Source organism: Tachyglossus aculeatus, chromosome 12 (assembly GCF_015852505.1).
Source record: "Tachyglossus aculeatus isolate mTacAcu1 chromosome 12, mTacAcu1.pri, whole genome shotgun sequence".
Taxonomy (NCBI): domain Eukaryota; kingdom Metazoa; phylum Chordata; class Mammalia; order Monotremata; family Tachyglossidae; genus Tachyglossus; species Tachyglossus aculeatus.
This window is the reverse complement of record NC_052077.1, coordinates 9,047,227-9,069,567: the sequence shown is the minus strand read 5'-3', so window position 1 is coordinate 9,069,567 and position 22,341 is coordinate 9,047,227. Positions and strand designations below refer to the sequence as shown.

The window sequence follows — 22,341 nt, the reverse complement described above, 5'->3', positions numbered from 1 at the left end:
CCTCCTCAAAAATCTCCAGTGGCTACCGATCAACCTACGCATCAGGCAAAAACTCCTCACTTGGCTTCAAGGCTCTCCATCACCTCGCCCCCTCCTCCCTTCTCTCCTTCTACAGCCCAGCCCGCACCCTCCGCTCCTCTGCCACTAACCTCCTCACTGTGCCTCGTTCTCACCTGCCCCACCGTCGACCCCCGGCCCACATCCTCCCCTGGCCTGGAATGCCCTCCCTTCTCACATCCACCAAGCTAGCTCGCTTCCTCCCTTCAAAGCCCTACTGAGAGCTCACCTCCTCCAGGAGGCCTTCCCAGACTGAGCCCCCTCCTTCTTCTCCCCCTCCTTCCCCTCCCCACAGCACCTGTATATATGTATATATGTTTGTGTATATTTATTACTCTATTTCACTTGTACATATTTATTCTATTCATTTTATTTTGTTAATATGTTTTGTTGTCTGTCTCCCCCTTCTAGACTGTGAGCCCGCTGTTGGGTAGGGACCATCTCTATATGTTGCCAACTTGTACTTCCTAAGCGCTTAGTACAGTGCTCGGCACACAGTAAGCACTCAATAAATACAATTGAATGAATGAATGAATAATTCCAACATTATGAATAGAATGCTCTATGCCATTAAGATTTTTTCCATGGCAACCAGAAATTGGAATAACTTTTAATTTGTCATAATGAAGGGGTGATTTTTTAAAAAAACTTCTACATGGCATGTGTTTGAAAGCAGCAATGATAACTGTCCATTATTTCTGCAAGACTTTCCAACAAAGAGAACCTTGGCACTACCCGTTAGTTTCAAGTCTAGGGTTTAAAAGATCAAGGAGGATAACAAAACACAAAGTACCATCCACCCCGTTCATGTTAACAGAAAGACGTGGGTGACACTTACCTCTTCAAAGTCATCTTTGGCTGATGGAAGGTCAGTGGCTAAGCTTGCATCCCCCAGGTGCTTTTCCATCCTTTCGCCATGGACCATTGTTTTCTTAACAACTTTGCTGACCTTGCGGCCTTCCACTGGTTCAGACTGAAATTGTGAGGCGGTGGCTATGGCCGCTGGCTCAGAGAAAGTTACCTAGTGAATGAAGGACTCAACTGTTAGTCTCCCATAGTATAAGGTTATTACTTTGAAAAAAGATTGCGGTTTTCTTTCTGTTCTGTAAAATGCCTGGTGGAGTCATTGGTTTGTAAGTAGACAAGAATACCATGGACTGCTTCTTCCATCCTTGCCATCCTCTTATACCAGAAGTAGGGAACCTGGGGTAAGGAAAAGAACTGAGTTCTTGGCCTAAGAGACTTAAATAAGACTTTGGAACAAAAGGTTAATTGTATCACTGATGCCAGATGGAGGTTGAGGCTGTAAAGAAAGATGCTTTCAGTTCCACCACCACACTTGTTTGCACTAATCAGGAGATCCAGAAGTCAGTGGTATTTATCAAGCACTGTACTAAGTGCTTGAGGAAAATACAATACAATAGAGTTGTTAGACATGATTGCACCCACAAGGAGCTAATAGTCTTCAGTGGGAGACAGACATTAATGTAAACAACAGGTAGGGGAAATAGTAGAGTAAAAGGATGTTTACACAAGTGCTGTGGGGCTGGGCTGAGAATCAGCAGTTTTACTGAGCAAAAATGATTAATGTTTGTAGTGGAAAGAGCTTGGGAGTCAGATGACTTGGGTTGCAATCCCTGCTTAGCCATTTGTCTGATATGTGACCTTGGGCAAGCCATTTAACTTTTCTGTGCCTCAATTATCTCATCAATAAAATGGGGATTAAGACTGAGAGCCCTGTGTGGGACAGGAACTGTGTCTGAACCGATTATCTTGTATCTACCCCAGCGCTTAATACAGTGCCTGGCACAGAGTAAGCACTTAACAAATATCAGAGTTATTATTATTGATTTCTTTATAATAGTATGTCTAATGAGCTCCAAAGAAACTCAGAACTATTGTCTGTCCAGTTATAGCACAGTGTAAGATGTGGGTTAAAATTACAATGCAAGTTTTCCTTAATGTGGGATTCTGCACAAACTCAATCACCACATTATAGAAAAACTGACTGTATTGGGATTTTTCCCATTCTAGATTATACACTGAGTAATAGAAACAATCACTGGCTTCAGTGTGTGTGAGTGATCATCTACCCAGTGAATCTGGGATTACCTCACCTCAGACTGCTCACTGTCACTCTTCAGAACAACGCGCTTTATAACTTTGGAATAGCCATCTCCTTCTTCAATGGTGACAGGTTCCTGAGATGACCCGAACATTGTAATGTCTTCTGTCTCTGTGCCTTCTGGGGAAATATACCGCCTAATGACTTTCCTGGTAACCTGAAAAAATTAAACATCATTTATACCCACTTTGAATATTCGAATGTAGCTCTGGAGCCACTGTGAATTTACAGACTATGAGACAGACTTGTTCATCAATGTTGAAAGATTGACTGCCGCACCAGGATATTCATTTAATTACAATAATGGTATTTGTTAAGAGCTTACTATGTGCCAAGCACTGTTCTAAGCACTGGGGTAGATACAAGGCAACCAGGTTGTCCCACGTGGGGCTCACAGTCCTAATCCCCATTTTACAGATGAGGTAACTGAGGGGCAGAGAAATTAAGTGACTTGACCAAAGTCACACAGCTGATAAGTGGCGGAGCCAGGATTAGAACCCATGACCTCTGACTCCCAAGCCTGGGCTCTTTCCATTAAGCCACGTTGCTTCTCGACCTTCAACTCATGTTTTTACGGGTGAAAAGAAGTGAAAGCAGGAATGGAAGGTCTTAGCACATGGATTCTTACTGTACCTCAGACAAACATGATTGAGTTGACAAGAAAAGCAGAGAAGACACGTGCTAAAGTGGAAAAATGCTCGAAAATATTTTTTGGAGGGGGGAGTTGTCAGAATCTTGGGGAAACTTGATCTACTTATCTACCTTAATAGGTGTCCCAAAATGAAGGATTTGTGGTCTTCGTTAGCTAAAATTTATAAAATAGAAGCACGTAAACAGGATGTGAGAATGAAGAACTTTGAGCTGCCATAGTCTCACAGGGCGATTGGGAGCTATTATTATTATGGTACTTTTCTAAGCACTGTGGTAGATACAAGCTAAATCAGGTTGGACACAGTCCATCAGCCAAATAGCCAGTTAGTGACTCCTGGCTCCGAACCAACAGCTCTGGCAATCAATTAATTATTCCTGGGGAAGGAGGCCTAAGAAAGAAGCACCCAAAGGTGACTGGCTCATGTCCTCCCTGAAATTTTCTCTGCCAGAGCCACAACACCAACAAACCATGATTTGTTTACCTGTTTGGAGGGGGGCAGTCAGCATCAATACAAGCACAGCCCAGACCCTATGAAATCAGGGGGCATCACCAATTACACAGGAAGGGAAACCAGGGGCCATCGAGATTTGACAGTAGATTGGGTAGCTCGGTAGTATTTACTGAGTGCTTACTGTGTACATAAGTGCTGGGAGGGAGGAGGAATAAAGGCAGCAAGTCAGGGTGCAGCAGAAGGGAGTGGGAGAAGAGGAAAGGAGGGCTTAATCAGGGAAGGCCTCTTGAAGGAGGTGTGCCTTGCTGAGTGCGCCCCAAAGCAATTCTTTGGGGACCCCAGAGCCTGACCCATCACCAGCTAGCAGGCTCCTTATCTACTCCATAGAGGTCTGCTAGGTTGAAAAGCCCATACTTATGGTAAGACTGACAATACCTTCTTCACGACCGTGTGTCCATGTTCATCAGTATACTCCTCTTCCGTTACTGTTTCGGGCGGTATTTCTGGCAGCTCATCACCCTGAACAGCCAAGAAGTGAGAGATATTATGTACTCTAAGCCTCCCCATTTAGTGCGAGATCAAGTAAATTGCTCCAGATTTGTTAAAAATTAGAATAAAAGGACGAGTCATAAAACATTGCAGAGATGCAAACCCTGGAGGTAGTTTGATTATTTTTAAAAAAAGTCAACATGCTAAAGAAGGGTTACATCATAAGTATCAGCAACACTTCAAAAAAGCCAGGACAAATCAAATCATCCCCCAGGTTGATGAAGTCAAACGGAACCTGCCCCAATTCTTTGCGAGGCACCTTCAGCATCTCCGGACTGCAGTGGTCGGTACCGTGACGTTTCTTTGCAAATAAATATCATTAGTGACATGATCCGTTTTTTTTTTTTTTTTTTATTGGCCATGCATCATTCAGGGGACATGCCACCCCCTCCTGCTACAACAGCTGAACCAAGGAGCACGCTCCAAGTGAAGCCAGAACGCAATTGTCTCGGAACATGCAAAGAGGAATGCTCGATACCTGAATGATAACCCGCCGACGAACAACCCTGGTAGTTACCATTGCGTCCTCATCAGAGCTAGCCTCCAGCTCCCCTAATTCCTTGGTTATCTCCTGGTGGAAGCATGGAAGCAGTGCTCTGTTTAGCCAGCTAAACATCATCTTCACCAACGGTTTGTGCTTTACACTGTGCTCTCGAAGTGCTGATTTGAATACATTAATTCAGCAAGAGGAGGTATTGAGGCTCTTCAGTGATACAAGGTAAAAGAAAGGGAAGAGCATGGGCCTGGTACTAAGCAGCTGTGTTTCTTTAGGGGCTATTTTGGGGAGATAAAGTGAAAAATAAATGCTTTCTGCTTTAAGGACCATTCTGGCACCCTCCAGCCAGATATAGCACAGCCTTGTTTCATAGTGGACTATTACAGCCAAAACTCGAGCTCCAGTAGGAGCTTTAGGTAATACTGAACGTAAACACATCACTAAAGTTACATAACCAAACTGTCTAGTCAGTCACCAGTGATGTTACAGCTTTGGCAAAGACTCATTAGCTAAATAGAACAGCAAGACAGATAATATCTTTCTGCAAAGAAAAGAACTGAAAGTGTTTTGTATCTATTCCCTAACCGAAAATCCTCATTATACTCTTCTGTGGCCAGTACTGCCCTAATTGTGCAGATGGAGTAACCAACATACATACAAAGAGGGGAATTAGCTTTTTCAAGGTCACTCAGCAAGCCAGTGATGAAGCTGAGAATAGAACTGGGAATTGAACTCTTTTTCAATGCTAAATCATGAGACCACATTCTCTCCTTTCAACAGATACCAATGGCTGAACTCAGTTTCAGTCCCCAAGACTGCTAATCATATTTCAGAAGGCCAAAAAAACATGTCTTGGTAGACTTCTCGGCTCAAAACAAATCCCAATTTAGAAGCCAAAGATCGGGGCTTTGAAATATGTGCAACTAAGAGAGGGATATCACAACAGCTATAGTCCAATCAGCGGAACACCAAAATAGATTTTAAGATGTGAGTAAAGAGAAAACTCTCACTGGTCCGTGATGAAAAGGTCTGGAAGGAAGGTCTCAATAGGCAAAGTGATGGAGAGTTGAAATAATTACCTATTAATCAGAGAAAGTACTTTTTTTGGCCTGGATTTTTCTGGATTCAGTTCTTTACACTGGACAGTAGAAACTAATTGAAATTTAGCAACATTTAGGCTAATGTAGCACCAATTATTCCTTCATGCACCAAGCACATATGGAATGGAGGGATTTTTCATGAAGGCAAGCATGGAATTTGTGATTAATGAAAATCGATTGCAGCAACATTTTGACATCTATCCTTTCCTAATTACAGGAACAATGAGAGAAAGACAAGTATATCAGAACTCCTTGTCACTGTTGGAACATTTCCTCCCAAACTCACAGAGACCACCAGTTCCTCCTGGGCTTTATTAGTTTGAAAAAAGCTCAGTTCTTCTGGACAATTCATCCTTTATTTCTCATCACTTCTGGGGGAGGCCCATACCCCCTTAACACTGAACATTCCCCCATACCAAAGGTCTTTGGAAGGAAAGACTGGCACTCACATCAACTCAAGTAAAATAATTTTGGAATAATTTCACCAAAGCACACTACGTATCACTTGAAATCATACAGAAAGAACTCTGTATCTGAGATATGGCACGAACTGGAATGAGTCCAGAACCATCTAGTCTTTCCTCTCAGAATCCTCAAAACATAAAATCCAAAGAAATATTTTTCCAAGTTTTATCCCTGGACTGACACTTTTCCAAAATAAAATTTCCTAATAAATGCCAAAACAACATGAAAAATATTGGTTTGACAGAAAATAAAATCAGGGCCATTCACCCCATTCTAGCTTCCCAGTACCCACAGGTACTTCATGGAAGGTAAATTAAGCCTTTTGAGTGGGGCATCAACCCTTTTACCTCTTTGGGCCTTGCTTGTATGGAGATCCCCACTCGTCAGAGATGGACAATAATCCTCCCAGGAATCTACTATCAGGGAGGAACTTGAGGTGCATTCGGAGGACTGAGCCCTGTGAATAATCTCTGCACAGCAGCAGGGTAGCAGGACAGGGGAGGAAAATTGTAATAAAACAACTTCTACTGGGGACATCCACTGTTCTTAAGTAATTTGTGTCTGCCTGCCTCCCTCTTTAGCTTGTCAGCTCCTTGAGACAGGGAATGTTTTTTTTTTCTTCTGTTGTACTATACCAAGAGCTTAATACAATGTTCTGCACACAGTAGAAGCTCAATAAATTCCACTGATTGGGGGTCGAGAATTTTGTATCTTCTACTGGAAATCTCTAAGTCATTATAGCATGGGATGAACGGCTTCCCAAATGTTTTAACTCTATTACATTTTACTCTTCCAAGTGCTTAATAGAGTGCTCTGCACACAGTAAGCTTACTGTAAATATCAATGATTCATTAATAGATTGGTTAAACCATGCCGGTCATTTCAGCAATCACTTGGCTCACCGCTGGCTACAGTTCACTTTAAAATATGTGCAAAAGTGCACACTAATCAGATAAATCATCAGGAAATTCAAATGAATAATCTCTACGTGCAGAAACATAACCATTTTCCTCCCTGCTGTCATTCTGGGTGTGACTGTTATTTTGAGGTGTGTGAGAGGGGTGACTTTACCTTTTCAAAAGACTCATCGGCTTCATCATGGTGTCCAGATCTTTGTGGCTGATCATCAGTTGATTCCACAATCACAAGGCTACTTCTCCTAGGGGAACTCTCTTCCCCCAGTAACTGAAAGTCTTCAGGCTCTTGCACTATGGGGGATTCTCCTTGATCACTGTAAGCTGGAGTATATGGCCTTTCTTTCTCTTCAGCAGTAGGGGTGATTTCCTCAGGTGTTCTACTGGTAGAGCCAGATTCTTGGACAGCTGTTGAAGTTTCTAGCTGTTCAGTTCCTGGAGTAGTGACACTGTGAAACAGTCAAGGAAAAGGAGGTAACTACAAGGCATTCTGTCTTCTCAAGAAACAGGATTCAGTTTTAAGCTCCCTGTGAGCACGGAACGTGTCTGCCAACTATTGTATTGTACTCTCCCAAGTGCTCAGCAAAGTGCTCGGTACATAGTAAGTGCTCAATAAATACCATTGATGATGATGACAGAACAGTAGAGTAGGAAGCACGTTAGACTGTAGGCTTCTTGAGGGCTGAGGACATGTGTCTTGTTCACCTAAGCATTTAGTATGGGTGCTTTACACTTTAGTAGATGCCCAAGAAATACCATTGGTTAACTAATAATAAAATAATCATAAGTGTAATTCTTGTTAAGTGCTTACTATGTGCCAAGTACTGTACTAAGTGCTCAGAAAATACAAGATAATCAGGTCCCAAATAGGGCTCACAGTCTAAGTAGGAGGGAGCACAGGTATGGAATCTCCATTTTGCAGATGAGGAAACTGAGGCCCAGAGAAGTTAAGTGGCTTGCCCAAGGCCACAGAGCAGACAAGTGGTGGAGCCGGCATTTTACTTCCAGACCCAGGCTCTTTCCACTAGACCACACTGCTTCTTTTGAACTGAAGGCGTTTAAAGGATGAGGAGATTACCCAGGGTCTGTTGGGCTGGGTGATCTGCTGAGACTTACAAATATTCTTGGTGATGTCCAGGAGATGAATCTTTAGAAATGTCTTGGAATTCCCCTGAGAACTCAGCTGACTCTTGCTCTTGGCGGGTGTGTTGGAGGAAATCTGCTACTGACACATCTGCCTCAGTCTTGGGGATGCCATCCTGGAAGGAAGAATAGCCGACGGAAATGTCCTCTTCAGAGACAATGGGAGGCTGCTCAGAAGACAGCTCACTCTCTTTAGAAACAGCTTGTTCCCCTTTCTTCTTCTGTTGCGGCGGGCATAGCTCTTCTTGGAGCACTGAAAACCCTACGATGACAAAAGAAATGCAACTTAGTTGAAGTAGATGCCTTTTGTCCAACTTGGGAGCTAATGGTCAATTAGAGGAAATTTATTAAGACCTTTATTGATGTGACTCTGAGGTAGGTACTGTACAAAGACTGTCCCAACAGGCACCCTGTCCCTACCCCTGTATAGGACTTTATAATCCAAGATAGACAAAACCTCGTGTGCTATGGTGAGAAGCAGCATAGCCTAGTGGAAGCAGCCTGGGTGTCAGAGGACCTGGGTCCTAACACCTGTTCTGCCGCTTGTCTGCTGAACAACCTTGGATAAATCACTTTACTTCTCTGTGCTTCCTCATCTGTAAAATGGGGATTAAGACTGTGAGCCCTATGTGGGACAGGGACTGAGCACAACCTAATTAAACTTTATCTAACCCAGTGCTTAGTACAGTGCCTGGCACATAGTAAACACTTAACCAAGACCATCCAAAAAAAAAAAAAAGCATTTGCTAGGTGCTAAGATCTGGGTTTACACAGGATAATCAGATTGGGCACAGTCCAAGTGGAAGGGAGAGCAGCTATCTTTACCCCATTATATAGATGAGGAAACTGAAGCCCAGAGAGGTTATTTGTCCAATGTCACACAGCAGTTCAGTAACAGAGTAGGAACCCATTCCAGGTCTCCTGACTCCTTCTACCATGCTCTTTCCAATAGGCTATGCTACTTTCTTACCAATTGCCCAGTGTCGAACAAACCACAAATTTCCTACTCGGTTGTAACAGCAGTGGGAATATGATCTTCCCAGAAACATGGCTTTCCAGATAAAAACAGAAGCCATGTTTCCAAGTAGGGGCTCCAGTAATGCACCTGGATATTTTAGTCTGAAAAATGCTGATTACATAATGACAGGGTAGAGGCACAGTCCCCCTTAAGTGCAGTTACCCTAATTTAATAATAGTTAAATAGTAATAGTATAGTAATAGTTGTAATAGTTAAATAACAGTGAAACACTATAATTAAGTTATCTGTATTAAGACTTGGGATCTTGAGCCCTATATGGGACAGGGACTGTCCAACCTGAATATTTTGAATCTATCCCAGTGCATAGAACAGTGCTTAGCACATAGTAAGTGGTTAATATAATAATACTAATAATAACAATATAGCATTCCCTATAATAGCAAGGGACCTCGTGCAGGATCTAATATGGCACGTGATTTATTTTTGTTTGGAAAAAATGCTGAAAAGTGACTGTATAGAGGCAGAGTACTCCATAAGTGCCTAGTCACTCAGATTTAAATAGTTAAATGTCTAGTCACCATAACATTCAACAGTAGTTTTTGTAATAAGATCTGGGATCCTTTCCATGTAGAATTTCCTAGAATGGCAAAAGGGCTAAATGTTCTATATAATAATGATGGCATTTGTTTAGCGCTTACTATGTGCAAAGCACTGTTCTAAGCGCTGGGGAGGATACAAGGTGATCAGGTTGTCCCACGTGGGGCTCACAGTCTTAATCCCCATTTTACAGATGAGGTAACTGAGGCACAGAGAAGTGAAGTGACTTGCCCAAAGTCACACAGCTGACAATTGGCGGAGCCGGGATTTGAACCCTCCTTCTCTATATGGGCCATATGGGTCCCCTAACCCCACCAGCTTTAACATTGGGATTTAAAGGCTCACCTAGAAACTTCCTATTGGAGGAAGGATGGAAGAGGTAGTTCACTCCCATTTTTCCATTTAATTCCTCCTTCCTTAATCCTGCTGCCTCCAGTTCTCCCTAGCCATTGACAGGACACTTCCTATCTTTACCCCAATATGTTTGAGAAACAGCATGACATAGTAAATAGAGCAGGGGCCTTGGAGTCAGAAGGTCATGGGTTCTAATCCCCTTTCCGCCACTTGTCTGCTGCGTGACCTTGAGCAAGTCACTTTACTTCTCTGGGCCTCAGTTACCTCAAATAGGGATTTAAGACTGTGAGCCCCACATGGGACAGAGACTGTGTCCAACTCGATTTGTTTGTATCCACCCCAGCACTTAGTACAGTGCCTGGCACATAGTAAGTGCTTAACAAATGCTATCATTATTATCATTATTATTTGTTCATAAGATACAGTGTGGTGTGACAGTAAGAGCGTGGCGCTGAGTCAGAAAAGTTTGGGTCTAATCCCAATTCTGCCACTTTTTTTGTTTGTTTGTTAATTGCTTATTGTGCACCGGGCACCGTATTACACACTAGGGTAGAGATAAACTAATCAGATTGGACACAGTCACATCCTACATGGGACTCAGTACAGTGCTCTGCACACAGTAAGAGCTCAATAAATACGATTGAATGAATGAATTACAGTCTCAATTCCCATTTTACAGATGAGGTAACTGAGGCATAGAGACATTAAATGAGTTGCCCAAAGTCACCTAGCAGACAAGTGGTGGAGCCAGGATTAAAACTCAGATTGCCTGACACATTCTCTTTCCACTAGCAGACAAGTGGTGGAGCCAGGATTAAAACTCAGATTGTCAGACACATTCTCTTTCCACTAGTTCACGCTGCTTTTGGTATGTGACCTTAGGCAAATCATTTACCTTCTCTGAGCTCAATTTCCTTATTTGTAAAATTAAGATTCAATACCTTTTTTCTCTCTTACTGTGAGCCCCGTTTTTTAATGGCATTTGTTAAGGGCTTACTATGTGTCAAACGCTGTTTTAAGTGCTGGGAAGGTACAGGTCTATTAGGTTGGACACAGTCACTGTCCCGCATGGGGCTCCCAATCTGAGTAGGAAGGGAGAAAAGGTATTGAATCCCCACTCTACAATTGAGGAAACTGAGGCACAGAGAAGTCAAGTGACTTGCCCAAGGTCACACAGCAGGCAATTGGCAGAGCACATGTGGGGCAGGGATGGGTCTAATCTGATTATTTCGCACCTAACCAGAACTTAGCACATTTCTTGGCCCAGAATAAGTGCGTACTTAATACATTCCAAAATGATTGTTACTATGAGAAACAGCAGCAGCCTGTATGAGAACAAATCTACTGCTGCTCTTGGAGAGGCCTAAGATGATCCCTAATTAAGAGGAAGTAACTTCTATTCCAGATAAAACCGATAACTCACAGGCATCTTACTTACTGATGCCCTGAATGTCAGCAAAGGGAGGATTGTTCTCCTGTAAATGAGGCTTACTTATCCTCCTAGGAGTGAGTGGCTGATGTAGGAAGGCTTCTATTTCAGTGTTTGATGGTGAAAGGGTTACCCGTAAGAAAATATTACCTTCACTATGATCCAGGGCAATTGTCTGTTCAATTTCTGCATAGCTGCGATTAGCATGCTCCTGATGGGGTTCAGCAGTATTGGCCTCCATTAGGTGAACAATATCCATTCGGTTGATCTTGGTTAAGCACTCGGTGAGGTTTGTGTCTAGGGTGATGGGGTGGAGGGAAAAATCCACGACAATATTTAGGAGTTGAGAGGTTCTTGCAAGTCCCTTAAACAGATGGTCTGGTTCAAAACATGCACACATCTGCAATTTATATTAATGTCCGTCTCCCCTTCTCGACTGTAAGCATGTTGTGGCCAGGCAATGTTCATGTTTATTGTTATACTGTACTCTCCCAAGCGCTTAGTATAGTGCGCCACACACAGTAAGTGCTCAATAAATACTATTGAATGAATGAATGAATACATAGGAGTAAAAAGCACTTGGAAGGGCTACATATAAACTGCCCACCTAGCATGCAGAAGGGAAATGAGGAAGCGCTGATTGTAGCGAACAGCTAATGAAGAGCTGTCTATTTTCCCTCAAAACCCTCAGCCTCACCGCAGGGACTCGGTTCCCCCGGGGCACCCCTTCGGAAGTAGCTGCCACAGACCAGCAAGAGGGGCTTAGGCTGATTCTGATTGGGCTGGCAGAGAGTTCAGTTCTCTGCTCACTAGAGAGCAGGCTCTCCTGTTACCTTCACCAGCAGGCCCAGGGTGAGCGGTGGGCAGGAGGAGGGGGATACACAGATCATGCAGCACCCAAGGGGGGTCTAGCTGATCACTTGGTGTCAGGGACCAGAGAAGAAGGGCTCGGCGAATTTTCCGTCTCCAATTACAGCTTACCTGTAGCGTGTTTCCCATCCCTTTCAAGCCAATACTTCAACAGGGCATGGCTCTGGTCCTGGAGGGAGTTTGGATTCTCTATCCGGATTTGATGGATTTGCTCTTCCGTGAAATCCAATTCTCTTGCTAATTCTATGAAGGAGAGTCAATATTCATAATCCTTTTTCTGTTGTCCCGTAGTACAGACCATTCTAATGGTCTGTGGTTGCCGAAATGACAACTTGTTTGGGGTACTATCCTGAGAAGTATGCTTTTCTGCATCTTATTTTTTCTAAAATAAATTACCCACTTTTCCTTACTATCTTTCCTGGAAGAATCTCTCTTATTTTGGGTTCATTTCAACATGAGAGGTGCAGAACTACTACTATTTTTTGGAACCAAAAGTGCTCTTTAGCCTGTCTACCAATGGCTTTCTTTAATTAAATGGTCTCAGAATCAGGAGTCACTAGATAACCAAATCTTTGAACCACTGTTAAGGGAAAAGTACCTTGATTTTTTTTCAACGCACTAGACCTACTTTAACTTAGGGAAGACAAGGATCGACACCCAGGAAATCTTTCAAGGAATATGCCAGCTCATAAACTGGGGACGGTGTTTGCTGCTTAGCGCTTATAACCTTACAGCTTTTAGAAGACAAAGACAGACCATAATCATTTCATATGGGCTCTTTCTTTGAATTTCTTAAAACACTTGTTTCCCTTCACTACTAATTCATTTCAAAGTTCAGGAAATTGCCTTTCCATTTCAATAATCACTTAAAATTAAGTCCTTTGTTTGGAGAAAGCAGAGAAAATTTGAATTTTTCAGATAGTACTTGTGTGACGGGAATGGGTGACTTCAGTGCAGAGGTTTGGCATTGTAGTTTCTGTCATGGTCTTTAACAAGTATCTTTTTTTCCCCAAGAGGTTCTGGGAAATACAGTCCCAAATCTCAAATGGCTGGTGAAAACTACAGCTGTTCCTACAACCTCCACAATCCTCGACGGGCATTCAATCTATCAATGGTATTTATTTAGTGCTTACTGTGTGCAGAGCACAGTATTAAGTCCTTGGGAGAATACAATATAACAGAGTTGGTAGACATGGTTCCTGCCCACAAGGAACATACAATCTAGAAGTATTGCCGAACTCACCGCACTATCGAAGTTCCATTTCTGGGTGCTAGCCTATTTGAAATGCAATTCGACCCCCTCGGTTCATGCACTTAAGTCTCTGAAATAAACTTTTTCTTTCATTAAAGTTTTGAACACCAAGGAAAACTGAACATTGAGGAAAAATGTGTATTCGCTAGACTAGTAGCACTTTTTCTTTTAAATGCTATTTGTTTAAGCGCTTTCGATGGGGCCAGGCACTGTACTGAGGGCTGGAGTAGATACGATAATCAGGCTGGACAAAGGACATGTTGCACATGGGGCTAACAGTCTTAATCCCCATTTTACAGAGGAGGTAACTGAGGCATAGAGAAGTTATGTGACTTGCCCAAGGTCATGCAGCAGACAAGCGGCAGAGCCAGTATTGGAAGCCAGATCCTTCTGACTCCCAGGCCTGTGTTCTTTTCACTAGGCCATGTTGCTTCTCTCACACTGCTTTACTTTGTGACCAAAGCAAAATCTCCTCCAAACATCTGGTTTTCATTTCCCTTGGATAATTTCCATGATCATTTAAAATAAATCCGATTCATGAGAAGAATGATTTTCATTCATTTTACCTGTCCAGCTGAATCCAAGGTGATCAGCAATATATGCCAGTCTCTCTTCAGTCCTCTCTTGCTCATCCTGTGGATCTAAACAAGGTCAAAACAGAACATCCCCAGGCTATTACACAGTATGGAAACACTAGACTGTTGATGCAAACTTGTTTCCTCATTCTTGGAAACAATTTGTCCAAACTCATTTTGTCAAAACTAGCTGATATCTAAATCATGCACCCTGTCTGATTTCTAAAGACAATCAAATAAAATCACAAACCCTGTGAAAATTCCCGGTTCCCTTAGAACTTCAATCAAGACTAAACATCAAACATAATGCCTTTAGAAACGGTTCACTCTGGAAATCTTTTTCTGAGGTAAACTACCTCCAAAGTCACATCATTTCTGTGGTCAAGAGACCTGATAAGTTATTGCTCATCACGGGATGAGAAAACTGTCCGATAAATGCCGGAACTTCCAACACTGAGGGATAGTGGTGATACAGTGGCCTGCCGAATGAACACTGGGCCAAAGGTCACACTGACCATCTGATAAACTGATCTTGCCCTAGATCTATCCTCAGAGTTTATGTCCAATCCAGGTTCTGCATCGAGTTTGCCCCAAGACCGACACTACACAACCTCCCAAGCCCAACCCAGGGTAGACCAGAACCTTCAGACCAAGCCCAGTCTTGTTCTAGTCCCAAAGAAAAGAGAGAGGATGTGGGGGGGAGGGGGGAGAGAGAGAGTGAGTGTGTGTGTGTACACCCATCTGACCAGTCTCTTGTCTCACTCCCTGGTAAGCAACACATTACTGGAGAACCTACTTATTTTAAGAACAACACTGTTCTATTTCCCAACAGGAATGGTGAATGATAATTGTGTTCCTGCATTTAAAGGTGCTTTAATGCCATACCTTTATAGCACATCTATTTTTCAGGGATTTTTGGATTCATTCTAAGAGTAATAGGGCCTCTCTAGTGGAGACGTGGGAAAAAGGAAGCCTATGTCTACAAGCTGACTATTTTTAGTCCCTTTTAAACTCCTTAATTCAAATAAATGGGTGACGATGTCTCCCCACTCAGCCAACTTGAGTCTTGCAAAGTTTGAGTTTTCGTCTTCTCAAAGCGAACGTGTGGATCTCACATCATCACAAATCCCATGCATCTGCTACCGAAATGGAAAACACAGATAAGGGTGTCAACTTTGGTTAGTTTGTGTTAGTATTTAGCAAGGATATTTGAAAGCCAACCGCCCTTTAGCCTCAAACTGATCCACAGTATGCTGCATTCAATGGGCTGTCACAGTATGAAAAGGCTTATTGAGCAATTATAACTACCACTAAAAGAACTGTGGGGCAGAAAACTTCAGAATGCATAAAAATGCATATAAATAGCAGCATATCCTGCTTCCCTCCCTCACCAAAAAAAAAATAAATAAAATAATCCCCAATCTGAATTTCTAGCAGTCAGAAGACAACCTTAATTTGAGGCCCATGACAGGACCTCAGGAAAGCAAAACTCAAAACTTGCATGGCCTTAAGTACAGCAGTAACAGCAAAAGAAATGTCATCTACGGTGTGAATGCTTTCCATTAAGCATTCGAATTATGCAATCTTGAGATTGTTCTCACAAACAAGGGAACACAGATACAGCACAAAACACAAACAGCTTACACAAGCACAGTAATCACCACAGAAAGCTTAAAGAAAATGAGACACAAATCACCAAAAACAAACGTAAAAAAAAAAAAAAAACAAATTTTAAAGTCAATGACATGCGCAGCACAGGGATTCCCAGTGGCTGTCAAATACCTTCAGCAGGGTCAGGCCCAGTTTCATCAGGAATGCGCTCAATCAGAGTCTCAACAGACTCGTCCCAAATGGGCCTTGTGTCAAAGATGTCCTCAGGAAGGGTCTGCTCCATCTCAACAGGAGGCACATTTTCAATTACTGACACTTCCAGGGCACTACTACTTTCGTCATCTGAAACTAGTTCTTGTTCCCTCTCTGCCTGCGTAAGTCTGTCCACTAGCTTGGAGGCTTCATCGCTAATTTCCTCAAAGAACTCGATAGAGTTTTTGTACAGGTCAAAGAAGTGCTCCTTACTTTCGTTTGTGGGGCTAATGGCACTGTGGGAGGATGAGATACTTCGGCTTTTAACTGGCAGCCTTGAAGAAAACATCTTTGGTCTCATAGTCCCCTCATCAATTTCTAACTCAAGTTGCATTTCACCTGTCCACTGTCTGGTCTCTGTTTCCACCTCGGCAAAACTTCTAGACTTTATTGCTTGCTTAGTCCTGAAGTCCCCACTCGCATCAGATTCTGATTTGCTTCGATTATCCGGTGTTTGGCTTGATGTGTCCAGGGCAAGAGAGGACTCTGTTTTCTGGACAGATGCTTCTGTGTATGTAAACTGTTCCTCGACTCTTTGGAAGGATGCTGTGATGGGAATTTTTGACTTTGGTTTGACTTCATCATCCTTACTTTCACCACAGAGGCTGTCGGGGGAAACCTCGGAGAGAGAGAGTTCACTTTCTGAGGGCTGCAGTGATTGGGAAGCCGCGGGTGTCATTCGGATGGGAATTTTGGATTTGCTTTCGGTGGAAGGCACACTCTCTGTGGCTGAAGTTGGGATTTCAATCACAGACTTTGGCTCCTCTGGTGAGGAATCCGGAGACTCGTCGCCTTGTTCAGAATATACAGACCTGGTCACCGTGGAAAAATTGAACTGGACTTCTACAACAGGCTCTGGAGAGTCAGGGCAAGGCACCGGAGCATTGCTGTCGGGTGGCAAATCACCAGCCTCCACAGTGGAGAAGGACTCTCCTGGGACATCAGGGGATGTTGCCTCTCTCGCTGATGATGTTGAGGAAGCTGAAACACCCATCTTAATTGGAATTCTCGATTTAAGTTCTGCTTTCAGGTCACCAGCATCAGTGGCAGATATTTCTTCCATGTCCCCACTGGAGTCCTCAGGAAGTGAGTCTGCTTCACACACCTCCCTTTCCTGTGGTTCTGTAGGGGCTGGTGGTTCTAGGGGCCCCTCTACCTGTGGGGTATCCATTTGGGTGGTCCCGTCTTTCATTTCCTCAGATGGAACCTCTTGGCTAGAAGGCTGCCCAATTTGGAAAAAGTGGAAACTTTCATCAGCCAAGGACCTTTTGGTCATATCAATGGCTCCACTTCGGGTCATCTCAAACAACTTTCCTTCTTGGAAGAGAAAAGGGTTTTGTTCACTTGTGGGGGTCCCCTCTTCTGTTGGGGTTCTGGCTGGAGTTGAGTCTGGGGTTGTGCCCTGTGATTGTCTGTCGACCATCAAACCAAATATCTTTTGCTCTTCTTCTTTCACTCGAGCCTCAAACACTTCGTCGTCTTCCCGAATGGCACTCCAAGAATCGGAGTCTACTTCTGTTTTTGTGATGATCACCGTGTGGACTTGCCCAACAGCCACTGCTGAACCTTCTGCTAAGGAAGAGGAGGACTGACCAGTCTGACCTTCTTCCAAAGAATCGGTTTGGTCCGAACCTTTTTCCCCGTACACATCAGGATCATCTCCCGGTGCAGATCTTCTAAGGGAAGGCGTCACTAATGTTTGCCCAACTGTCGATTCAATTGTAACAGAATGTACCTCTGAGGAAAATGTGGATGTGATCTGTCTGACTTCACTTTGGGTCCGGCTCTCTTTACATGAGAAAAAAGCCTGGGTGGGGACGTTTTCATAAGGGCTGGTTATCTGTGGAGCGGAGATCTCAACTGTATCAGTAGGGCAGTCTTCTGGGGCAGAGATTCCTGTGGACAACTGGTCTGATTGAGATAAAGTGGGAACTTCGGGGGAACCCGCTGGGGAATCCTCACACACAAAACCTTCCACAGGCATCTCAGAGCTTTTGTCAGGTGAGGGAGTGGAGGATTTTGGTTCCTGTCTTTCAGAGGCCGAGCAAGGAGGGGCTGAGGGCAAGCAAGGAGTGTACTCGCAAGGGGACTCTGCACTGGGGCTAGGGTATTCCTGCTTTTGCCCCTCTGTTGAATCCACGTCATCTTGGTGAGCATCTTCTTGAAGTATGGAGTCTTTACAGGCCTCCAATGCCCCTTCAATATCGTCATCACTGGCATCACAGAAATGAGGATCAAGTGAAGTGGTGGGGTCACTGGGACTTGTAGCCTTGTACAATGGCTTCGGCTCCTCCATTTCGATTCCTGGGCTTGGCTCAGGAAGGGGAACTGGAGAAGCTGATATAGACCCCTCCAGGTTGTCCCCGGACAAAAGTGAGCCACGTTTCTTTTCCACTGCTGGCTCAGAGAGCTCTTCCTGACTCTCTTCTTCCATTTTGAAAGTATACTGTCTGGAAACAATAGGTTGGAATTCTGTTTCTTCAGGACTAGAACTGGAATCCACCCCAGTCGGAAGAGGGGAAGGAGGCTGCACTCGGATGACTGGCTCCATCAAGAGACAAGCGTCAGCGTCTTTCTTCAGCTGCTTTAATTCAGGCTCACTCTCTGAAGAGGATGAAGCCTTCCGGCTTTCAGAAGTCACTACCACAGGTATACCTTCTCCGCCACCTGTACACTCGGACTCTTGGGTTTCAACCAGAGAGTCAGCCCCTTGTTCAGCCTCAGTGGGAGATTCATCTTGCCTGGATTCCTTTTTATAGTCCCTTTTCTGTTTTGCCTCCTGTTCGAGTTCATCAAACATTTTGATTTTGGTGACCATCTTAAACATCTCCTCTTCAGGAGTGAACCGCTTCTTCTCTCCATTTTCTGAATCCTCGTCTTCTGCGCATTCAGGTATTGCAGCTGGCTTGGGAACATGTACATCTGTTGGTTTGGGAGTGACTTCATAGCTAACCTCTTCGGAGCTAGGAGTGTCGGGAGAAAGGGGGCTCTTCCCCGAACTCTCCATGAGAGACGTTTGCTCCACGCTGTCATCCTCGGCACTTCCGTCGGGGTCACGGAGAATCCTGGAACGCATGGACGCCAATTCCGCAAACATTTCAGCTTTGGTGGGGGCTGGCGGAAGAGAGACCTGTCCCGTGAGAATCCCAGCTTGCATCTTTGGTTCTACCGGGCTGCTTTCAAGGGAGTCCCGGCAAGGAGATTCTTTCAAAGGACTCGGCTCCAAAGAATCGGGAGTCTTGTGGGAGGAGTTGTCTTCAAGTACAGGGCTGGCTTCCAACGAGTCTTTGTGGCTGACCGCCAGTGACTCATCGGCTACTGGACTGAGACCTTCGTTATCATGGCAAGGAAGTGAGAGTTCCAGTCCTTGAGGACTTCTGATAACCATATGCTGTTCTTCCAGTTCTGTATTGCCCCCTTCCTTGCCATAGGGGTCAGGTGCATCTGCTGGTTCCATAGAGTCCCCGAGTTCCGGGGCTGGAGATCTTTGGTCCCTGCTATCAGGATCTGCGGTGGAAACTGAACCGCTTTCGATACACTGATCTTCTCCAGACGTGGTTTCCTCAGTAGGCCCTTTTGATATTGCTATGACATAACTGTCGCCGTCAGCATTCTCCCCCTTTTGCTTGGGGCTCAAGGCATTAGCAGAGGCCATCTCCTCCACTGGCAAGCTACTTGCTGATGGCTCAGTGGACTCAGTATCTGCAGCAAGGGCCTTCTTGTCGCTCCCATCTTTTTCAGAAGAGCGCTCTTCTGCTGCGGGGGTTTCTGCCTCTCCTTCTAAGGGGTCATGTTTTTTGATTTCATCAATTTGCTCCTCTGTTTTCTTTGGTGAAAAAGAAAGACTTTCAGGGCTGGTCTCCGGAGTCTCCGCCAGGCCCTCGTGTTTATAGCTTTCCTCTGAACTAATCTGAGGCGTCCCATCCATCAGACTCCCACAGGGAGAATCTGCCACCTCTTCATGTTTAAGACTTTCTGAGCTGCCTTCCAAAGCCCTGGACTGTAAAGCAAGCACCGGCGGGAATCCATCTTGCACATAATCGGCAGGGAAAGTCACATTGAAAGGGCTCGTGAGGACTTGGTCTAAGTGAAGCTGCGCTTTCTCGGTCTCCTCAGATTGTCGGAACTGCTGGTATCTGTCATTGTCCTCCAGTTCTTCTTTAATGACCTCTGAGAAGTCAGTGGAGGCTTTTCTATCTGGGCTGATCTGGAGATCCAGATCGCCTTGCTCATCAGCCCCCTTTCCTGTGGCGGGTCCACTCTCTGGGATGCTTTCTTCTTTGGATATCGGGTGAGAAGGCTCGACCACCTTAAGGCCGAGACTTTTATCCTTTCCACCCACTGCATCTTCCCGCTTAGGGCCCCCAGCAGAAGCCCGGGCCCCTCGCCTAGACTCTGAAGCCCCAGCCACTGGAAACCTCTGACCTCGTTTGATTGTCTGGCTGTCTGATTTGTGGACTTCTCTGTGGGTGACCGCGTGCCCCCTTTCCTTGTCTACCTGAACTTTCCCTCTTTCTGGCTGGTGCTTTGGCTTTGCTGATTTGTGCTCAAACAATCCGGTTTTATGCTTAGAAGGATCCTGACCTGACTGGAAAGCTTTCATCAACTCCCGCACTGACATGGTCTCTTCGAGCCTTTCTGTCTTGCCGGCTGGTGACACAGGCAGGTGTTTTTCGGACCGAGCCGAGGGTGACCCAGAGGGATGCTTTTCCGACTTGGCAGAGGGTGACCCCAGTGGGTGTTTCTCAGTCTTTGCAGAGGGGGAAACTGGCGGCCGCCTGTCTGTCTTAGGGGAGGGGGAAATGGGTTGATGTCTTTCTGTTTTCACAGAGGTGGAAACAGGGGGACGCCTTTCTGTCTTCCCTGAGGATGAAAATGGCGGACGCCTGTCAGTCTTAGCAGACGGTGAAGCTGGGGGATGTGTTCTATGGACTGGCTTTTTAGGGGGTTCTTGGCCAGTGCCATCTTTTCCTTTGACCCTGATGGGAAGCTTACTGCGTCCCTTCTGTTCATCTTCCACTCGCTTCTGGAGAGCCTTTACTTTGTCTTTTATAGAGCCAATGGGGGTTTCTTCAACCAATGGCGATATGGCTCGGGCAGTGGGAATGGCTTCAGGTGCTAACCCTGTCTCCTCATCTAATGACTCCTCTGAGCTACCCTTTTTAAGTCCAGTTGTTTCCTTGCTCTCTTGTACGCGTTCCTCTTTTTGTATTTGCTTTTCTTTCAATTTCCTCCGAACTGGCTTTTTGATTTCCAGCGTTGGCTTGGGTGGTTCCTTTGAGTCCTGTGTCTTGACTGGCAGAACATCTGGTTCTTCCTTCTTGCCTGGCAGAACATCTGGTTCTTCCTTCTCAGACTTCCTGCTGACGACCACCGCTTCAAAATTCTCTCCTGCCAAGTCCTTCTGGACGCTCTGCGGCTGCATTTCAGGAAGAGTCACGTACGCATTTAGTTCCTCCACCAGGAAATTCACCAACCCAGTTGGGTCCTTCTTGGTTTCTTCTCTTGTTTCCTTACTGATCTGAATTTCCACACATGGGGGTTCAGTGACTTCTGAAGGGGCTTTTTCCTTAGCCTCCTGCACCTCCTCATCACTGATAATGACCCAGTCTTCTTCTACTGGTTCTTTCCCGGTTGGCGACCTCTGCATTTGGCTTTCTTCTCCGGTGCAAGTTCCGCTCCTCAGGATTTCGTTCACTTTCTCCAAGTCCTCTTTTACCCTCTCGACAATTTCAAAGGGCTCTCCGGGCTCCTCATCGGCTGCCTTTACTGGTTCTTTCCCTTTAATGGAGTCTGTCTTTTCAGAAGCATCTGTTCTTAAGATGGCTGTCATTTTGATCAAATCTTGTTTCATCTCAGACACTTCAGAAAGCAAGTCTGGACTGGCTAGAACAGGAACTTCATTAACCAGGTGGCTTTTCACGACAGATGTCTCTGTAGATTCTGTCTCATCATCATCTTTGATGTGAACGACAAACATTGAGAGTAAAATGGAAATCAAAATAGAGATTGGAAAATGTAATCAGGACTCAAACGACACAGAGTCTTTTGCTGCAGCGGTAGGAAGATCAACAAAATAGGCTGGGAATGGTGGATCCACAAGATCTTGGGGTACAAGAGCAAAGCAAAGCTAACAGAAAAAAAAACTGAAAAGGAAAATGGGCAGGAAATAACTTGCTTAATTTTCTCACTAGAGCACATCCACACATACAACACCGAAGCTACAACAGACAAAATTACTGAGACACCAAAAATAAAAAAGCCACAAATCAAATAAAGACTGCAGTGAAATTACACAGAAATATCTCAAGATTGTTCAGATGTTACAGATCAATGTTCAAATAAAAGTAAGAAAAAAAAAGAAACAAAAGCATTAGATTGATAGAAGTCAATTTCCTCTAGGAGAAAGCCAGTGGTAGCAAACTGTCAGAATAGCAACTGAAAATGTGTATCCATTGCTTTATCATCAA

At 44.5% G+C, this 22,341-nt stretch overlaps 1 protein-coding gene across 45 annotated transcripts in view; it reads right to left on the bottom strand.

The window, feature by feature from the left end:
- Positions 1 to 22,341, bottom strand: part of ANK2 (ankyrin 2) — a 593,212-nt gene that overhangs the window by 4,795 nt on the left and 566,076 nt on the right. For 16 of the 45 annotated variants that reach the window (XM_038755400.1, XM_038755402.1, XM_038755411.1 and 13 more), the window contains 8 exons: positions 14,000 to 14,074; positions 12,293 to 12,424; positions 11,462 to 11,608; positions 7,926 to 8,214; positions 6,967 to 7,258; positions 3,721 to 3,804; positions 2,175 to 2,339; positions 896 to 1,078 (listed from right to left, as the gene is read on the bottom strand). In XM_038755400.1, the coding sequence (XP_038611328.1) occupies positions 896 to 1,078; positions 2,175 to 2,339; positions 3,721 to 3,804; positions 6,967 to 7,258; positions 7,926 to 8,214; positions 11,462 to 11,608; positions 12,293 to 12,424; positions 14,000 to 14,074 (1,367 nt within the window). Of the gene's footprint in view, positions 1 to 895; positions 1,079 to 2,174; positions 2,340 to 3,720; positions 3,805 to 4,312; positions 4,406 to 6,966; positions 7,259 to 7,925; positions 8,215 to 11,461; positions 11,609 to 12,292; positions 12,425 to 13,999; positions 14,075 to 15,790; positions 21,830 to 22,341 lie in introns of all 45 variants that reach the window. The other 29 variants (XM_038755377.1, XM_038755380.1, XM_038755376.1 and 26 more) reach the window with 4 other exon arrangements.